We start from the raw sequence: 18,538 nt of genomic DNA on the forward strand, positions 1-18,538 counted from the left end.
ATGACATTGAACAGAGTACTTTAAAGGGAGAGACTTGTAGAGCAGATCCCATTTGGAGTGAGAGGACTTGTAGAACAGATCTTCATGCAAGGAAGAAGAAAAATAATAGTTAAATTTTATATTCCTGTTACATGGTGTAGTATACTGTCATCTAAGATTCTCCATCTTTTTTACCTAGGTCCCAAGTCTTGCACTTACTTATACATGTGCTCAACTTAACATGCATGATTAGCCCCATAGAAGTTGGTGGTATTCTAAGACAAGAACTTAAAAACTAATCATGTACTTAAATGTTTGCAGGATCAGGACTTTGGGGCTAAATTCAGTGCTTACCTAAAGAGGTACAAATACATTTATTTCTGGGGAAGTGATTCTCCTTCTGCTACCAGTAAAATTGGCCCAAAGACTCTTTTTAGAATGTTTAACTGTGTAATTAAGTTTGTCTTGGGCTGACGGTAGCCTATAATTATTTGCACCTGGCGTTTCAGCATCAGATTAGATTTGCTCAAGTAATTTTCACAAATCACTGAGGTAAGTTTTAAAGAAAATCCTAGCTTTTTTCATTTTAATTTGTAAGTGGATTTCATAATACATAAATATATCTATTTTCTTTTTAGCCAAAGAATGGGATCTTTATGAGTGTGTTTCTGATTGTTTTACCTCTGGAGTCTATGGCTCATGGGCTTTTCCATGAACTGGGGAACTGCTTGGGAGGAACATGTGTGGGATATGCTGTTGTGATTCCCACCAACTTCTGCAGGTATAGTTGCCATGGTAAATGTTTGCATACTGCAACTTATTGTAATTAGTGCAGCTGTTATACATAGGCAATCAAGTGGTGTAGCTTGCTTTTCAGCTATGAAATACTAGCTTAGATGTTAGATGGCTGTGTTTGAATGATTATTCTCCTTACCTATCCTTACCTTCCAAAAATAATATTTAAATACTGTGATGGGGTCAGGTCAGATAGTTATAGGAGGGTGATAGAAGTTGAGTATTGTCTCTCAGGATAAGCAGGTTGCTTTTTCCCTGGTAATTGAACAGGTGTTACTTTAGGTTAATTAGGACACCTGGGACCAATCCAGGTCCTGCTAGAACCTGTTAAAAGCCTCCCCTTCAGTTAGATAGTAGGACTTGTAAGAATTAAGCATGCTACTGCAGAGTTGAGTGGTGCAGATATTGACATATGCCAAGAGGGAGACATCACAGATACAGAGGCAAAGCGTGGAGAATCTCTGCCTAGCATGGTGAACAACCCTTCTGGGCCTTGGAGGTTTGGAGAAAAAGACCCTGGCAGAGGGGGAGAAACTAAACAGTGTGCCTGACCTTCTGCCACCATGCGAGAGGGGTTACTAGAGACTGAGGCCCACTTCCCCCTCCCATCAGTGAGGCTGGGACCATAAACCCAAGGGTATGGGGAAAGTCCATGGTAGAGAATAATCCCCCAGCCCACAACTAAGGAATCATGAAACCCTCTGAAAAGGAGCTCTCCTATAATACTTACAATACAGATTTACATTCTGTATACAATTGACTTGCTTTTAAGAATGTATAAGAGGCTCCAGTTCTACAAAATGTACTACATGAAAGAGACTGCTGATTTCATGTGATGTATGTTGCAAGGTCAGGGCCTTAGATTCTGAAGTCAGTGCAGGTATTTTATGTAAAGAGACTTAATATAAGTAGGCAGTGAACTCATGCTTAGAACAACTTTATAAACTGTAAGAGAATGATTTAACTGAGTCTCATTATTGAAAATATGTAGGTGTGAGTGATTAGGATTACTTATACATTACATATTATCTATGTATTTGCAGCAATTCATATAAAAATTAAGATTGTGGCAATTTTTTTTGTTTGGTACTAATCATTTACATACTCATACAGCTACAAACCATAGCTTCTGAAGTTGAAACATTCTATTTGAATCCAATTCTTATAATTTAAAGTGCTTTATCTTGAAAATTGACACCCGAGAACTCATGGAATGCATATCTTCCATGCATATTACAGGGAAATGGGATTGCAAGTTGGATGTGTATGAAAACTGTTCAGTTTGCTATAGTTGTGGATTTAATGGGCATGGAAAAAATCACGGGATGATGGGGGACATGGTTTTATTGGAGGGAAGGGGTTGGAGTATGGTACCTTTGTTAAAGAAAGGAGTCAAATTCTTAAAAAAAAAAAAAAAAAAAAAAAGCTTGTGCTGTTGTTTGGTTGTTAGATACCATTAAAATCATTTGAAAATGCCATGGTTTTGAATAAATGAAGATTTTCACTGTTCAACTGTTTATTTGTCTGTACATTTAGTAATCATATAAATAGTTTTTAATGGAAGTGTTTCTCCATTAAAATAATTTCTTGGATGTATGATGGCCATTGTGCTCCTCCGTCTCATTAACTATATAAAGGGAGTCTGCAACCATGGATTATGGCTGAGGATGGGAAAAATTCTGCATTTTCATGATGCTGTACCCTCCTAACTCCACAGAAGCCCCTCAGTTGGGACTTTGAGTTTGAAGGGGACAAGTGGTTGCCTAGCTTCAGAAGTGAAGTGACTTATGCTGCTTCAAACCACAATGGTGGGGGGGGGGGGGGGAGACTCCTGTGCAAGGTGTGGGGGCTGAGGCAGCTGTGGTCTGAGGAACACGTGAGGTATGCTGTCTAGAACAGTACTGGGGCTGAATGGTAACTTGAAAGAAATTTCTCCATGAATGCCACATATGCTTCATAGAGATGCACAGGTCCATGGGCTTAGTGATGAAACCTTTGAGAATTAAATGACAGTTGTTCTGCAGTCTAGATGAGAGAGTCTAGTGGTTTAGTCCTCAGTTCCAAAGTGCAAACTTTAACACTAATTAATTAATCACATAATTACCAGGACAATAGTAAATTAAAACTGCTAGAGCTCCTGTGACACAATAATCCTAATAGGAGTGAATTTGACCCTGTAGTATATTGTTGCAACTTTTCCATTTAGAATGCACAATGATTTGTATTTTACTCTCTATAAAATCATCAGTGGAACAGCAACTTCATGAGCTTTGTTCTTGCAATGTTTTCAGCAACCCATATTCTGCAGCTACCAAACTGAGGGCATAATATCCTTCTTGGTCTATTATTGTTAGGGTTTTAAAAAATTATAATAAACTTAACATTACAGAAGAAATAATCTTGCCTTTCTTGTCCTCGGCAATAATCCAGTTCCTGCAATGTGCTAAATTATTGTATGTCTGGATGTTTAGTTTATCCATGGAGAAATTGGAGTAAGGTTTTGAAAAACAGTGTGTAAGGCATTGGCAATGTTGCCCTTTCATAATAATAGTAATAATGGAGTTCAGTTAATAAGCCCATTCTCTAATTGAGCAGATAAAGCAAAAGCAATATTAATATTGTATTTACTTTAATACAATTATATCAGTGCAATGTAAACCAATTTAGGGCCCATAACAGTGAGGAGATGCAGAACCAAAACTGTTTAGCCAAAAAAGGAAACTGATATTATTTAAAACTTATTTTGAACAAAAGCAATGGAAAAATCTCAACCAAAATCACATTTCTTTTGCTTGTGGGTCTTTTTGTGTTTTGTTTTTTTCAAATGGTAGAGTCAGAATAATTCACATTTCCATCTTGCAGAGTCTGTGCATCACTACCGCCTTACCCAACTAAAAAGATTTGATACAATTCTCCATCAAACTCTTCCTTACCAGTTATTGAAGTGCATTGCTGGAAAGTGATGACTGGTGCTTTCTTCCTCCTAGTGGCTAAGCAGAGCCTTGCTAGCTTGGGAGATACAATCTTGATTCCCTTTTGTGATGTGTTTATTGACATATATGCTCTAGTGGTTTACAAAATCACTTTTAAATGCAGTTTGATTTCAAACCTTGCAGTAAGTATTTCAACGAAGTACTTAAACACTTAAATGTCAATAGTGAACAAAATATTCCACATGTAGAGAGAACTGATTTCACCAGTTGTTACAAGTATGTAATGAATACAGTAATAAAATATAACTAAATATTTTTTCTTTTTAGTCCTGATGGCCAACCAACACTTCTTCCACCTGAGCATGTGCAAGAGTTAAATTTGAGGTCTACAGGCATGCTCAATACCATCCAGACGTTTTTTGCCTATCACATGATTGAAACATATGGCTGTGATTATTCTACAAGTGGACTTTCTTTTGATACGCTTCATTCTAAGCTGAAATCTTTTCTTGAACTTCGGACTGCAGATGGACCCAGACATGATACTTACGTTTTGTATTACAGTGGTCATTCCCATGGCACTGGTGAATGGGCACTAGCAGGTAACCAGTATTTGGTGCTTTTGATAATATTTTTTCCATTGATAGAACCTACAAATAGATTACTGCTTTATTCTTAGGGAATCATACCATACTGCTATTAAAACTCAAAAAGTTTCATATATGACAGCTACACATGTGCATGTGAACAATATAGCTCTAAAAACAGGAGGTGTAAATGGCTAAAGATAACCATGTGAAGCTTTCAGATAAATGAATAAGACTTGAGTGTACTTATACATTTACGGTTTTAAGAACCACAGTAAAAATGAAAAATAAAATGCTTATGATAGCAATAACAAAGTGAAATATATGTATTAAAATGGAATGTTGAGTTCATTAAGAAGCTATATGAAACTTAATTAATTTAGAAGTCTTAAAATAAAATAGTAATCTTATCTAAATCAATTTAGTAATGCCCTGGGATTGTAGATTTTGTTCTACATTATTTATGAACTATTTAATACAAGTTTTATTGGCCAAACTTGCAAGGCTCTACATACATTCAAATTGGTGGCATTTGTGTGAATATCTTTTGAATGCCACATCCCTTCAATTCCAAAATTTCAGGAAATATTTTAGGCATCAGTGTTAGGATATCTGTTGATTATGGGGGAAATTGCAGGACTGGAGGCAGGGAAATGAGAACATGTGATATCTCTGTTACCTGATTTAGTGGAGAGACAACTTCCAGCACCTCTCTACTCATAGTTCAAAGAACTGTTTGATGGAAGCCATTGGCTGTTGAAATTGCTCTGTTGAATTGGAGACTCAAATTAAGGTGCAGAATATAGATCCCTATTAACATTGAGTTCTGGTTTGCACCTAAAATTTAGGTCAACCTAGCTGCATCACTCAGGTATGAGAAAAATCCACACCACTGAGAAATGTAGTTAAACTGCCTTAAATCCAGTATAGAGATGTTAGAAGAATTCTTCCATCAACCTATCTTCTAACATCTCGCAAGGGAATGGATTTCCTACAGTGACAGAAAAAAACCCTTCTATTGTTGTAACATACAACATTACAACAACAGGGATGTCAACTTGTAGATGACTATACAATAAACTGATATGCCCTGGCTTATCAGACAGCAAGGGGGGGAGGCATGAGCCACTCCTCTCCTCCTCCTTGCGGTGCTGCGTCATAAAGAGAGGCAGCAGCAGTGAGGGAGGTAGGTGGGAACTGCTATGCGTGGGGAGTCGGCCGCGCGTGCCCTCTCCGTAGACCCTCTTGCAGAGGCAGGGGGAGGGACAGGCAGGAGCTGATGTTGGTGGGGAGCCAGCTCTTGTCTGCCCTCCCCCAACCTTCTTGCAGTGGGTCTGGGTTTCTTCTAGGTTACCCATGAATGATTATCCTGTTGGCACAGCTCCAGTTTTTACACTCAGGCATCATATAAAGCCACACAAAGAAAAAGAGCAGACAATTAGTATTTGTCACGAATCACTTTCATGTTCAGTTTCCCATTGCGGGATCTAGGTAAACCATGGTGTGCAGCTGAATTTCCTGCCTGATAGAACTTCTTCTAAATGCAGCCAGCTGTATAAGCTGGAGGGTATTTGATAATATAATTGCGCATAGTTTATCTGAAAGTGATGTTTTGTGACAGATGGAACAGACAGCTCTTCTAATCTGTACCATCCTCTGACCTCTGAATCGGATTCATAGAGATGATGACAATGAAATGTATCTGAATGTTAACAGTAGAGAAGATAGTATCTTCTGGGGGCTTAGCCAATGATGTAGCACAGCAGTAGCACTTCAGTCTTTGTGTTATAATGATATCTTTAAAGGAGGCTTACTGTATTTATAAGCTCACTAATGATTTTTCTTCATTGTTGGAAACTTCAAGTAGCACAGTAGTGAATAAAAGAAACTGTTAATTGTTCATGCATAAAGTATGAGCAATAAAACAGCCTGGGAGGTCATGTTCACTGATTGAATTCAAAAGGCAAGAATCAGGCTATAAAACTTTGTCTGTTACTGGAGCTGTCAGTTTAACTGCCTGTGAAACTTGCCAAATGGTGAGATGCTGCTACATATCTATAGTTCTCTTCCACAGCTTGGTGTCTACCTCTGGTGTTGGCTAACCTTGACATTGTTTGAGGTCAGTGGGGTTAGCACTTTTATGTATCAGAAAGTCCTAAGTGACCTTCTTTTAGTTAGGTCCACAGTACTGCCTCTTCTGAATTATCTATACCTGCACATGATCATGCTGAAATACAAGAAACTCATCCACAGGCTTTGAAAATGTAAAATAGCAATGAAATACTTTTTCCTAATTTACATTTAGGACTTGTCTAAATTAGGGGAAAATTTACCACTGAAATCTCAAAATCCGATACATTGCACTGGAGCAAAGTGAGACTAGAAGAATTATAATTTACTGAATAAAGCACACCACTTTGCATCAAACCAGTGTGTAAGATTAACCTGAATTTTCAGCATTTATTTTTGTTCTCCAGATGATTCCGTCCCTGTTGATTTGAACTTTAAAATATGTACTCTAACTCCATCATTAATGTAGTTTTTCTCTGGAAATAAGATTACAAACTATAAATGCATTTTCGCCATCAAAGCTAGAGATTTGCAAACAGCAATATCATATCACATCCTTCCATGGGGGCAGGGAACTGGACTCAATGACCCCTCGAGGTCCCTTCCAGTCCTAATATTCTATGATTCTGTGATATCACATACTCTTGGGATATCGCTTGATAGTCACTATTTTAGGAGAACACTTCTTCTGACTACACAATTCTGTGGCTAATAATAAACTGCCACTGACAAGACTACTTGGAGTTCAGTTGACCAAAGAAATGGGAGATGTAGAAACTGCTCTCATTGCAACATATTCTAGCTGCTGGTGGTTATTTGATTTGTTTATTTTATTGAATAGACTCTTTTTGTTCTTTGGACTCTGTATCAGGCATCTTACAAATGGGTGAAATAAGTACATGGGTTCAAGAAGAAATTACTGTTTGCAGCAAAATGTCTTAAAATATTCTAAAGCATCTGAGCAGAATTTTTTGGTGGAAATTGATCAAGCTGTATGAAGACAAAATAATTAAAATATTAATAGAATCAAGCAAATGTTATAAAGTAAAATCTGCTCAGATTTGAAGCTATAGTAAGTCATATTTACATCCATTTGCATTTCACACTTATACTAAAGGATTTACCCTGCATTGCTCAGGTCCTTAGCTAAAATAATTTTTGTTTTCTTTAAATCATTGCTCTGGGGGTGGGGCTGGGAATGAGGGATTCACTATGCAGGTTTCCCAAAGGAGAGAGGACAGCCCCAGCCTTCTGTCATTGCAGCATTTTGGGCACAGGTGAGAAGTGCCTGTCTGTGGCTTCTGCAGTAGGCACAGCTGAGGGAGTGGCGCATGTCCCATTGATGAGGGACAGACAGACACATAGACAAACTCTCACACTCACAGTCCTTTTCTCCACCACTGCCCCCTGCTGCCCCAATGGGGTTATAGTTGTCCTGGTTGCCATCTCTGGTCTCTTGCTTGTCTTCTTTATGGTCATTATACAGTATAACTGTACTAACAGACCCCCTCCCTCCCCTTCCATTTTATGAGAAACAATTGCACTCCAGGCTCATCCCATTGTCCTGATAAAGCAAGGTAAGAGTTTTGTTGTAAGTTAGGATAAGAGAAAATGGCACACCAAATGTGCTGTTCCTAGCACTTTTTAGGAGAAGTTCTTGAACACACACTCACAGGTGGGCAGAAACACAAACTCTCTCAAATACATAGTAGATTGTCACTAGAAATTCATGACTTCAAATGCAAACCTTCTCAAAGTTAGGTTATGGTGAGTTTACATGTTGATAGTAATTATTAAAGCATTAAAAGGAAATGCCACTCAGATAACTGCCTTGATTGATGAGTGTCATGTGGAAGTTTTAAAAAAAAGGCACAATTCGTTGCCACAAATCAAACACTTTTGAATGTCTGGTTTGAGTCAGTCTGTAAACATTTATTTAGAATTTACCATAAAGTTTCTTCATCAAACCAAGAAAAAAAATGTATCCTTTCTGTATCCACTGCTAGTTTACTCCTGAGGAAATTGTGTCACTACAGTGCAGCAGAGAAATGCTCTCCCCGCCTCCTCCCCCACTCCCATTGATTCTCTCTACTTCCCTGAAGAAAATTGCTTTGCCACAGAAACCAAGACATGCTGCACAAGTGCTCACTCACCCCTCCTTGACAGCTAAGGCATGTTGCTTTGGGCAGCCAGGAGAAAGGTCAATCCCTGGGGTGAGAGGAAGTCTGAAGAGATCCCCTGGCCATCCACGAAGATTAGTCACAGCTAGACAATTGGGGATGGAGATGGAATTCCCTCTTTCCCTCTCCTTCACTGCACAGAGCAGCCAGGGGTGGGTCAGATCAACCCAAAAACTTCTTCAGGCTCCGAGAAGCTCCGTAGTGTAGGGTGAGGAGAGCATACTGAGGGATCTGAGTGAGTGGTACAGTCCAGATGCATGGGGTTAGGCAGACAAGGGTAACAGTGACCCAGCCTTCGTCTATGCACCCGAAACACTGCCCTCAAGGAGCCGACCTAACCAGAACCAGTGTTCCTGTAAAGCTGAGCTCTTGGGCAGCCACCAAAGAGAGATTCAAGTTCGTGATGTAAAATTCTGTTTAATCAGTTATCCAGTTAAATTTGGGTTTAACAGGTTAACCACATAAATGGGGGGTGGACAGGAGGGCCACTGTTACCAGACTGGGCTGGAGCAGCTCCCCCATTGGTTACATATAACTGGTAACCATCGCCCAGTCAGACAGATGCTTCCTGATTAACCAGTTAAGCATTCACACCCTGAATTCAGATGCCGTCCAGCTGATTAGCAGAGCACTCACAGCCAGCAGCATGTGTTTCTCCTGGTGGTGCACATACACACATGTATTGGTGCATATAACAACATGTATTCTGCACATGGAGGGAAACAAATACCAAGCCCACCACCCTGTATCAGGAGCCTACCATATCCAGATCCCTACTCCACTGGGACCCAGTTAGCTGTCCTGACTGCCCACCAAGCCCCACTGAGCCCTAACCACTTTTACTTAGAATCCCCTGTAGAATCCCATTCCCCATATATCCAGAACCCCACAGTGAGCCCCTGTGCATCCAGATCCCACCCTCCAAACACACACATACACACAGACTCCCGCTGAGCAGCTTTCATCCGAACACCACCACACAGGACTTTGGTACTATTGAAGAAATAATGTGCCAAAAAAATTGAAACATTTCTGCAAAGTTCTACATATTTTATTTATAACCCAGAAACACAACAATATAATTACACCATTTTCAATTATTTTGGTGACTGAATATTTCAACATACTTAGCAGCAAATTATTAAAAATTGTCTAATTCTTTTTTTTTGACAAAATATGCAAAATTGTGCATAACATTAAAGTATTGTGTGCGCAGAATTCCTTTAGAGGAAAGATTATAAATGAACTGGCTTTCTTCATAATATAAAGGTGGATGCCACTTTTCCTGGCTGACATATGTTTAACAGAGTACAGATAAAATTACTTTGATGGCTTTGATCATATCTAGCAGAGCATTACATTGATTCTAGTTAGTCTGGTTTAAATTTGTGTAAATTCTCATACAACAAATATGCATATTTCAAAAGTCAAATAAAACTACACTGCCAGGGCAGAACTACTTCCAAAATAAGATCTTCATATTTCAGCCTTTAACGTTTAATACATGAACTTGTTGCCTCCTGTTTGGTGTACTGAACGCTTTATCTTTTCTTCCAATTGAGATATATATTTTGTATATAAATTCAAAGAATTTAAACATGACTTAAGTGTATGCAGACTCCCTAGTGATAATTGTTTCTAAAGGAGGGGCATTACTAGGTTAAAATAATATCTTCTTTAAAACTCTAATTTACTTACCTATTTCTACTAATGGTGCCTTAGATTATTAAAAATCTTGTTAAAAACTAGGCCAAATTTTCAGTCTGTGTCTGTAATATTGTATATCTAAATCTATATTATAGCTCCAATCTGCAAGCATGTGTATGCATTCCAGTTGATGTCATTGGAGTTTTACTCACATATGCAAATATCAGGATTCTTTCCTTATGCTTCTCAATAATTAGCCTGATTTTCTTAGGTACTGAGTATTAACAGTACCCATTAAATTTAATGGGTTAAAAGCAATTCAAATTGTTAATAATTTTTTCTAATTAGACTGTTTTCTTCACATATAGTTTGAGCTTTCAAGGAGATGAAACTATACTGAAAGTTTTGAAGCACTACTCAGAAGTAGTTTTTGAGTTAGAAGCAGACAAACATTACATACAAATCAAAGTTTCATATCCGAGTACCTTTTGATGACCTGTAACTTAAAATCAATTTAAATTTGTGTAAACTTCACTGAAACATTCTGTTCTGCTTTTAGAGTACAGGCAGTCCCCGGGTTACGTACAAGATAGGGACTGTAGGTTTGTTCTTAAGTTGAATCTGTATGTAAGTCGGAACTGGCGTCCAGATTCAGACACTGCTGAAACTGACCTCCAGTTCTGACTTACATACAGAATCAACTTAAGAACCCCAGGCGTCCCCAAGTCAGCTGCTGCTGACCCTGATCAGCAGCTGATTCCAGGAAGCCCGGGGCAGAGCAACTCTGCCTGGGGCTTCCTGTAGTCAGTGCTGGTCAGTTTCAGCAGAAGCTGACTTGGGGACGCCTGGGGCAGAGCAGCTGGGGTGCTGCTGGGTTGCTCCAGTAGCGCCGCTCCTCGGTGCTACTGGACCAACCCAGCAGCACCCCCAGGCGTCCTGATTCAGCCGCTGCTGAAACTGACCAGCAGCGGCTGAATCAGGACCTGGGGCAGAGCAGCTGGGGTGCTGCCGGGTTGGTCCAGTAGTGCCCAGAGCGGGCGATGCAGGACCAATTGGCAGCACCCCAGCTGCTCTGCCCCAGAGTCCAAAACAAAAGCCTGGTCTGCTGGGGGGGGGGGGGGAAGCACACTAGCTGCGCCTGCCCCCCCCCCCCCCAGCAGACCAGGGACACGGGGAGCAGAGCCGCAGCGGCAGCGGGGTGCCGCGCCTCTGAGGCTTTGCTCTGGCAAAGCCTCAGAGGCGAGGGACCCCGCCGCGGCTGCGGCTTCAGTCCGGGTGCCTGTGGTCTGCTGGGGACGGTCCCCAGCAGACCACAGGCTCCCGGACTGAAGCCGCAGCCGCAGCCGCGGGGGGGTCCCGCGCCTCTGAGGCTTTGCCAGAGCAAAGCCTCAGAGGCGCGGGGAACCGCCGCTGCTGCCGCTTCAGTCTGGGTGCCTGTGGTCTGCTGGGGACGGTCCCCAGCAGACCACAGGCTCCTGGACTGAAGCCGCAGCCGCGGGGGGGTCCCGCGTCTCTGAGGCTTTGCTCTGGCAAAGCCTCAGAAGCGCGGGAACCTGCCCGGTGCCCCTGGTCTGCTGGAGACGGTCTCCAGCAGACCAGGGGCACCGGAGCAGCTTACGAACGGGGCTTTCTCGCCCCGACCTCCGGGGCGAGAAAGCCCTGTTCGTAAGTGCGGATCCGACATAAGTCGGATCCGCGTAAGTCGGGGACTGCCTGTAAATATATCAGTGTTCTGCATTGGAAAAGTCATTTGGACTGAGGTTGTAGGATATGACCAGGTGGCTTACTAATTCTGCTCTAAAATGGGACACGTGTAAATTTAAAACATACCCCATTCTGAAGTTTGAACTTATTAACACAAATAAAATAATGTAAACTTGAGTGCATGCTTACTGCCCCTGCTTAATGGTGGCTCTTCAAGTGCTTGCACATGTCTATTCCTTAGCACAGTTGCCAGATCTTTTCCCCCAGCATTATCCATTGAGTTGACTCCAGCTTTCTCTGTTGCCATGTGTTCATAAAGAGCCCTGCCTACCCCACTTCCCTTCACTTCCTTCTTACTGATGATGGTTGCTGGAAACCCTCATTGCTCAAGTACTTCATCTCTTAGTGGTTTTCTTCAGTTGTTAGTGTAAATAGCTGTAGTTTATTAGTTAGAGATTAGTTGTTAGTTTTAGGACATAAGTGTTTTAGATACATCTGCACTTGGGTTATCAGGGTTATCTGCTTCCCTGGTACTAGGGCATACCTTGGTTGTAGGGTTTCAAGCCCTACACATCCTGTTTTAAGTGTCTGGAGACGTTCATTGGAAAGACCACTGTCAAACTGATGGGATTTTGGATCCCCCGACTCCCCAGAAGGACTGAGCTGCAGAACTGAAAGTCATGCTCGTGGAGGCAGTCTTAAAACCTGCCTCTGAGCCCTGCTTAATTTATTTCACAATAGGAAGGATTTTGCTCCTCACTCCCTTATAACAAGGATGAGTTCACGATTGCACCTGCTGCAGTGAGTTGGCTGGATTAGTTAGCATCTTCCTGTAGTGGAAAAACCCTGCAATTTTTTATACGAAGTGCTAAAACAAGCTTACTATTGAAAACTGAAAATTGCACTATACAGGTTGAATCTCTGTACTCTGGCACCCTTAGGGTCTGACTGGTGCCGAACCAGAGAATTTGCCAGACCACGGGAAGTCAATATTGTCTAACAGCATTACTAAAACTTTCTCTGCTTACTGAGCTCTTAGACGACAGGTGTAAATTAGAGCTAAATAACAGCACAGAACACTGAAAGCCAGGACTGGTGTCTGTAAACAAACTTTATGGGACCACAGAAAACTTGGCCACACCCATGACAGGTGGCCATCTGGCTAACTAAAATCATGCCAGACCATGGATGTTGCTGTACCATAGAGTGCCAGACTACATAGGTTCAAGCTGTATTAATGTATATATTTGTCGTCTTTCCTGCAGGTGGCGATGCATTACGGCTTGATAATCTTTTGGAATGGTGGAGAGAGAAGAATGGTTCCTTTTGTTCACGACTTATAATTGTGTTGGACTGTGAGAACTCCCAGCCTTGGGTTAAAGAAGTAAGAAAAGTAAATGATCTTTATATTGCAGTACAAGGAGCGGAATTTGCCAAGGTGCTAGATATTGAGGAATCAGACCCACCACGACTTGGTGACTTTACCAGAGAATGGGTCGAATACAATTGTAATCCTGACAGTAACATCAGCTGGTCTGAAAAGGGCCGTGCAGTGAAAGCACTGTATGGTGTGTCAAAACGCTGGAGTGACTATACTCTGCATTTGCCAACAGGAAGTGACGTTGCCAAACACTGGATGATGTACTTCCCTCGTATTACCTATCCATTGGTGCATCTGGCAAACTGGTTTTGTGGTCTCAATCTGTTCTGGTTGTGTAAAGCTTGTTTTAGATGTTTGAAAAGATTAAAAATGAGTTGGTTTCTTCCCACAGTGCTGGACACAGGACAAGGCTTCAAACTTGTCAAATCGTAATTAAGAACCAAAGATAAATAGAAATGAGATGTCTGGGAAATTTCTCACTCTAAAATTCGATTGTCTTACGGCTTTTTTTATATGTAACAGTTTGTGGAGGAAGCCTTACTACTTCATCTCTTTGAGTAATTACAGTATATGCAAAGGGTTGGAAGTTTCATGCTAACCTAGGATAGGATTGTAATGTTTGAATTTTGTTACCAAATTATATATAATTTATTAAATATGGCCATGCACTTTGGAGATAGTTTGCATGTTCATATGTGTTAAGCAGAAAGCTGCCTGTGTTCGGAACTAACTAATAACAGGTTTTGATAAGCTTTGGCGTATATAATGATACTTAGCAGTTACATCCCTCTCAGACTTCAAATATAGGAAGAGAAACAAGCCAATGTTCAAATCTCTTAAAATTATGCCATCACATTTCTATGATAGTTTTCAGGGTATTATAGAACAGATTCAAACATTTAAAAACTCAAGAAACACTTTAGGCAAGTAGTTGCAAAAATATTTAGATTTGTTTACATTAACATTCCCAATCCCTGCCTGAAGCTTCAGTTGATCACAATACGGGTTGCCCTTGTGGACCTAGGGCATTAAAAGGAACTTTTAGAACATTTTGTGGCACTAACTATGTTGTTGACAGCCAAGAAAGAGAGGTTTTCAAATGTGGTTTTTAAAATGTTCAATATTTTTTCAAAATAAATTTGGTCTCTTTCAGGGATATTTTTTTAAAAGGAGGTAATATGTATAAAGCATAATAAATGTGCCAAAAGCTTTGTGGGGATGGTTCTGTCCCATCAGATCTAGTGGTCTTCCATCAATTTGACTTTCGAATTATTCCCTCTGCATAAGAACTCAAAATAAAGGAAGCTACTTAGAAATTATTCAGAGTTTTACATATAGAAATGATGTATGAATAACAAAATGGGAAGTATGGAAGTAACCTTGCCCCAAGGTTTCTTACCGGAAAATCTTGGCTTTGTTTAGGACCCTAGTCCTGTGTAGTGTTGAGTGTAGGTTTGGACCGAGGGATTGTCTGTTTCTTAACCTGAAACCAAGGAGTTTGGCAGAGAGATTACTTCCCTGTTGTTGGTGAGTGAAACATCTGAGCCCCGAGTATCCCTCTTTTCAGAGGACCTACCTGTCAGTACTGCTTCTTCTGTCTGAGATGTTTGTCGGTTAACATGAGGTGAGATTCCGTGAAAGGGCAGAACTCTCGGCCACCACAGTATTCTTAGCCCCTCTTTACCTGAAGTGCAGGAAATCAAGAGTTGTAGGCTGCTGGGTGGATCCGCTTAATCATTCATTCCCCAGCATTTTTGTCAAAATCCAAGCTACTTTATAAATAAGACATTAGGCAAAGAAGTTGCCTGAAATGTAATATTGATTTAAACATCTGAAAACAGCATTATGAGCTCTGTAGCTCTTTGACTTCTGAGGGCTCGTAGCCTGCTGGGTTTTCTAACTTAATGGTCAACTCATTTAAATAATCTGCCAGTTTGTTGCATATTCATTTGTAAACCCTATAAGAGAGGAAATATTCTAGTAATAATTGTTGGACACACCAGCAATCACAGTAACTCATTGTTCCTTCAAACTGTAAAGCCCAGTTTGTTAAATTCACTGGCAAGTTGGGGCTCCTTCCCTAAATTTCCTTTATCATCCTTTGTTGTGCAAATTAGTTTAGCAAGAGAAATCACCATTTCCTCCTTGTTACAAAAAGGTGGGGTAATTTAATGTGGGTGAGGGACAAATCAAATCATATAAACTATCAAATTCATTCCATTCAGCTGCCTGAAATGAATTCCTGAGATAATGAGAACTAAGAAATTCCAAAGAGTAAACAATACAACAGCAGACAACTGAGTTCCAAAAAACAGGAAGCACTGTCTTGACCTTACAGGTCTAGTTTACACAAGTATTTTTCAGCTATTTCTAAGTGGCAAACCTCAGGACGAGATCTTCAAACATGTAATTATTAGCCTTGGTAAAATGATGATTATTTTGGCTGCAGTTTTGGTAACAATCGCTTTGGTTGCAATAATGAACTGCTCCATCTAGATGGCTCGTGGTACCCAGACAAAAGACTATGTAATGGCAGATTTAAACGTATTAATTATGTATCTTTAAATTCCCATTATTAAGACATGGCAATTACAACACAAACATTTCCAAGTCAAGAAATTAGAACATTGCAGTTTAACAAAACATAAACATAAATCTGGAAATATTGTTGATTTCATCACCAGCCTTGACTCTTATCCATTATGGACTGATGAGAGATCCTTTAATCTCTAGTTGCAATTGGAAAAAATGTGTTTATATGAACTATATCATTATATATCATTATCAGTATATTCTTCTGTTCTACAATGAACTGGCTTTCATCCTTGTAACCAGAATTGGAGCCCATCATTGGAGAATGTACTGGAAGTCTGTGGCCATATGTTGATATTTTGTCTGCCTATGAAAATGTGAGCTCTCTGATCTATGCTGGAAGCATGAATGGCCTAATGTGGGAAAGCCAGTGTATAGTACAATGATGGGAAGGGACAGAGGGTAATATGCCAAATAATGTCTGCTGGGGCATGTACCGGAAGGCAAAGGAAGGGCTGAGCCTTCTGCCTCTTAGTGGGTGGGTTTACAGTTACCTGTTGGGTTATCACTAGGATAGTGGGGATGGTCTTCAGCTTGTAGCTGAAAAATAGATACAAGATGGATGCAATTGATCAAGAAGGCAAAGGTAAAGTTGGTGTTTGGAAACTTAACTGAGTGTCTCTAGATTTTTCCCATGTGTTTTAACTACAATATTCTAATTTCCTCAGTTTCAGTTACCCATGTTTTAATTTGAACTCAAAAGTCCCTCACTTTCAGACTTTTAAAAATGACAATAGTATTCTAATAATGCAGTTTTAAATGTAAAGATTTGTTTATAGCCATATTAACTAGGCTTTTTGTCTGGAATCTTCATTTCTTATTGTCCAAAAGAACATGTTGACTGTTTGTTTATAATTAAACAATATCCATAGGGGTAGGGAGCTTTCAGAACTCAAACACATTAATTCTGAGTGGCACTAACTTCCAAGTCCCATTGCCTAGCAGCACCAATGACTGAAGAACTCCTTAGTGAACCATACATCTGTGGCTGGCTCTCTATACAGGTGCCACAATTGGCAGGTGCAGCTGGAATTCTCTAGAGGTATTGTGGCATCCGCTCAATTATAGGGCCATGCCCTAACTTACATGTGGCTGCAAACCCGTCTGGAGCAGATAATACATCAGAAATTGCATGAGGCAATGACTTACCCCTAAGATTGGTCAGGAATAGACAGGCAACAATGGTACCTCATGTTATTGTTTTATTGACAGATAGTGGAGCATAGACTATGTGGGACACTCCTGTGGAACTGTGACCTGCTTACTGTTAAGCAGAAGTAAGTTTAGGAACATCTGCAATTGTAAGTCTTAGACCTGCTATAGGATGCATGGAACCAGACCTCTTTGAGAGTCATAAATGAAACTCTGCCCAAAGTAATCCTGGTGCATGGTTGAGGCTGTATTTGAATCTTGATGCCATCAGATGCTGTTTAAATCTGATATCAAAGAGTATCACGTGAGCAAATGCTTAGGAAGGAGCAATATGGAGCCAGAAGGTGACTCAAGATTCACAGGTACTTCTCACTTTATCTTTAGCAACTCATTCAATAAGCGTGTATTTTTATCACAGCTGTGGACTCACTTTATATTGGCTTGGTTTACATTTGTTACCACCTTTATAGGACATGACTTGCTAAAACATACAGATGCACTGACTCCTGATGACAATGTCTTGAAATGGAATAAGTGTTGCCAATATTCAGTGATGCTTTTCTCTGACTAAATGCAGGATGAATCCATTTCCTTTTTTTTAATTTTTGCACTATCACTTATTTACTCCCACTTCTTTGTGCTTTGGTGGTTTTGGTTTTGTCTTGTCTTCAGTTAAAATATGTCCTAGGATTTTTATTATTATTATTTCGCTTTCCTTCAGTTTGCAAGGTGATAATATAACAGTGTGTTAAACCTGAGTGCTTGGAAGGCATTTTCTGTTTGTTGCCTGCAGTGGATAGCATAATTGGGTGAAATTCCTTGTTTATAAATAATGTTAGAATGTTTGTTTATGGAGATTTTTTTTAATTATATGGTTTAGATTCTGTAAATGAATATTTATGTGTTGTAATAGTATTACTCAAATATATTTTGCTATTTTGGGTGCTCATCTCAATTTGTGTGTGTGTGTGTGTGTGTGTCTGTATGTGGTTTGACACTGTTTTGTTGTCATGCCTTAATCTTCCATTTACTGTAGTCTCTTGATTTACATGATTTTTTAAACACGGCTTGTTTCAGTATATTGTAGATAAAAATCACAGCAGAACTGAATGAAATACATCACCCAAGTGTGGTCTGAAGTTTGATACTTTCAGCAAAATTAAAAGTAATATTACTAGATTAAATAATTTGCACAAGATTCTGTTTACCTTGGGCAATTTTTTTCTTCCTTATCTTTTAGCATACAGCCTAATATGAATGCTCACAGGCTACATGTGCTTGAGCATTTTTATTTAGCCTGATAGATCATTCCACCTCTTTTGCACTAACAGCCTACTCCAACTGTCATTAAAGTTGATGGAGAGGCTTCTGTTTGAACTGGATCAAGCCTAATAAGACTGAGTGGAAATCAATAGACAAGGGCACTACAGAATCCTGAAAAAGTCAAAACGGTGTACGTACTACTCACTCAATATCTATGGATAACATACTGTCAGTATGTTTTTGTAACACAGATAA

The 18,538-nt window shown here is 39.9% G+C and overlaps 1 protein-coding gene across 3 annotated transcripts in view; it reads left to right on the top strand.

Annotated features, from left to right (window-relative positions):
* TMEM168 (transmembrane protein 168) overlaps positions 1-17,969 on the top strand; it is a 35,418-nt gene extending 17,449 nt beyond the window's left edge. For all 3 annotated transcript variants that reach the window (XM_006122519.5, XM_075929602.2, XM_006122520.5), the window contains 3 exons: positions 618-760; positions 4,035-4,309; positions 13,161-17,969. In XM_006122519.5, coding sequence (XP_006122581.2) covers positions 618-760; positions 4,035-4,309; positions 13,161-13,708 — 966 coding nt within the window. In that variant the 3' untranslated portion in view covers positions 13,709-17,969. The remainder of the gene's footprint in view (positions 1-617; positions 761-4,034; positions 4,310-13,160) is intronic.
* Positions 17,970-18,538: the final 569 nt, after the last annotated feature.

Source organism: Pelodiscus sinensis, chromosome 1 (assembly GCF_052426305.1).
Source record: "Pelodiscus sinensis isolate ZL-2025 chromosome 1, ASM5242630v1, whole genome shotgun sequence".
Classification (NCBI taxonomy): domain Eukaryota; kingdom Metazoa; phylum Chordata; order Testudines; family Trionychidae; genus Pelodiscus; species Pelodiscus sinensis.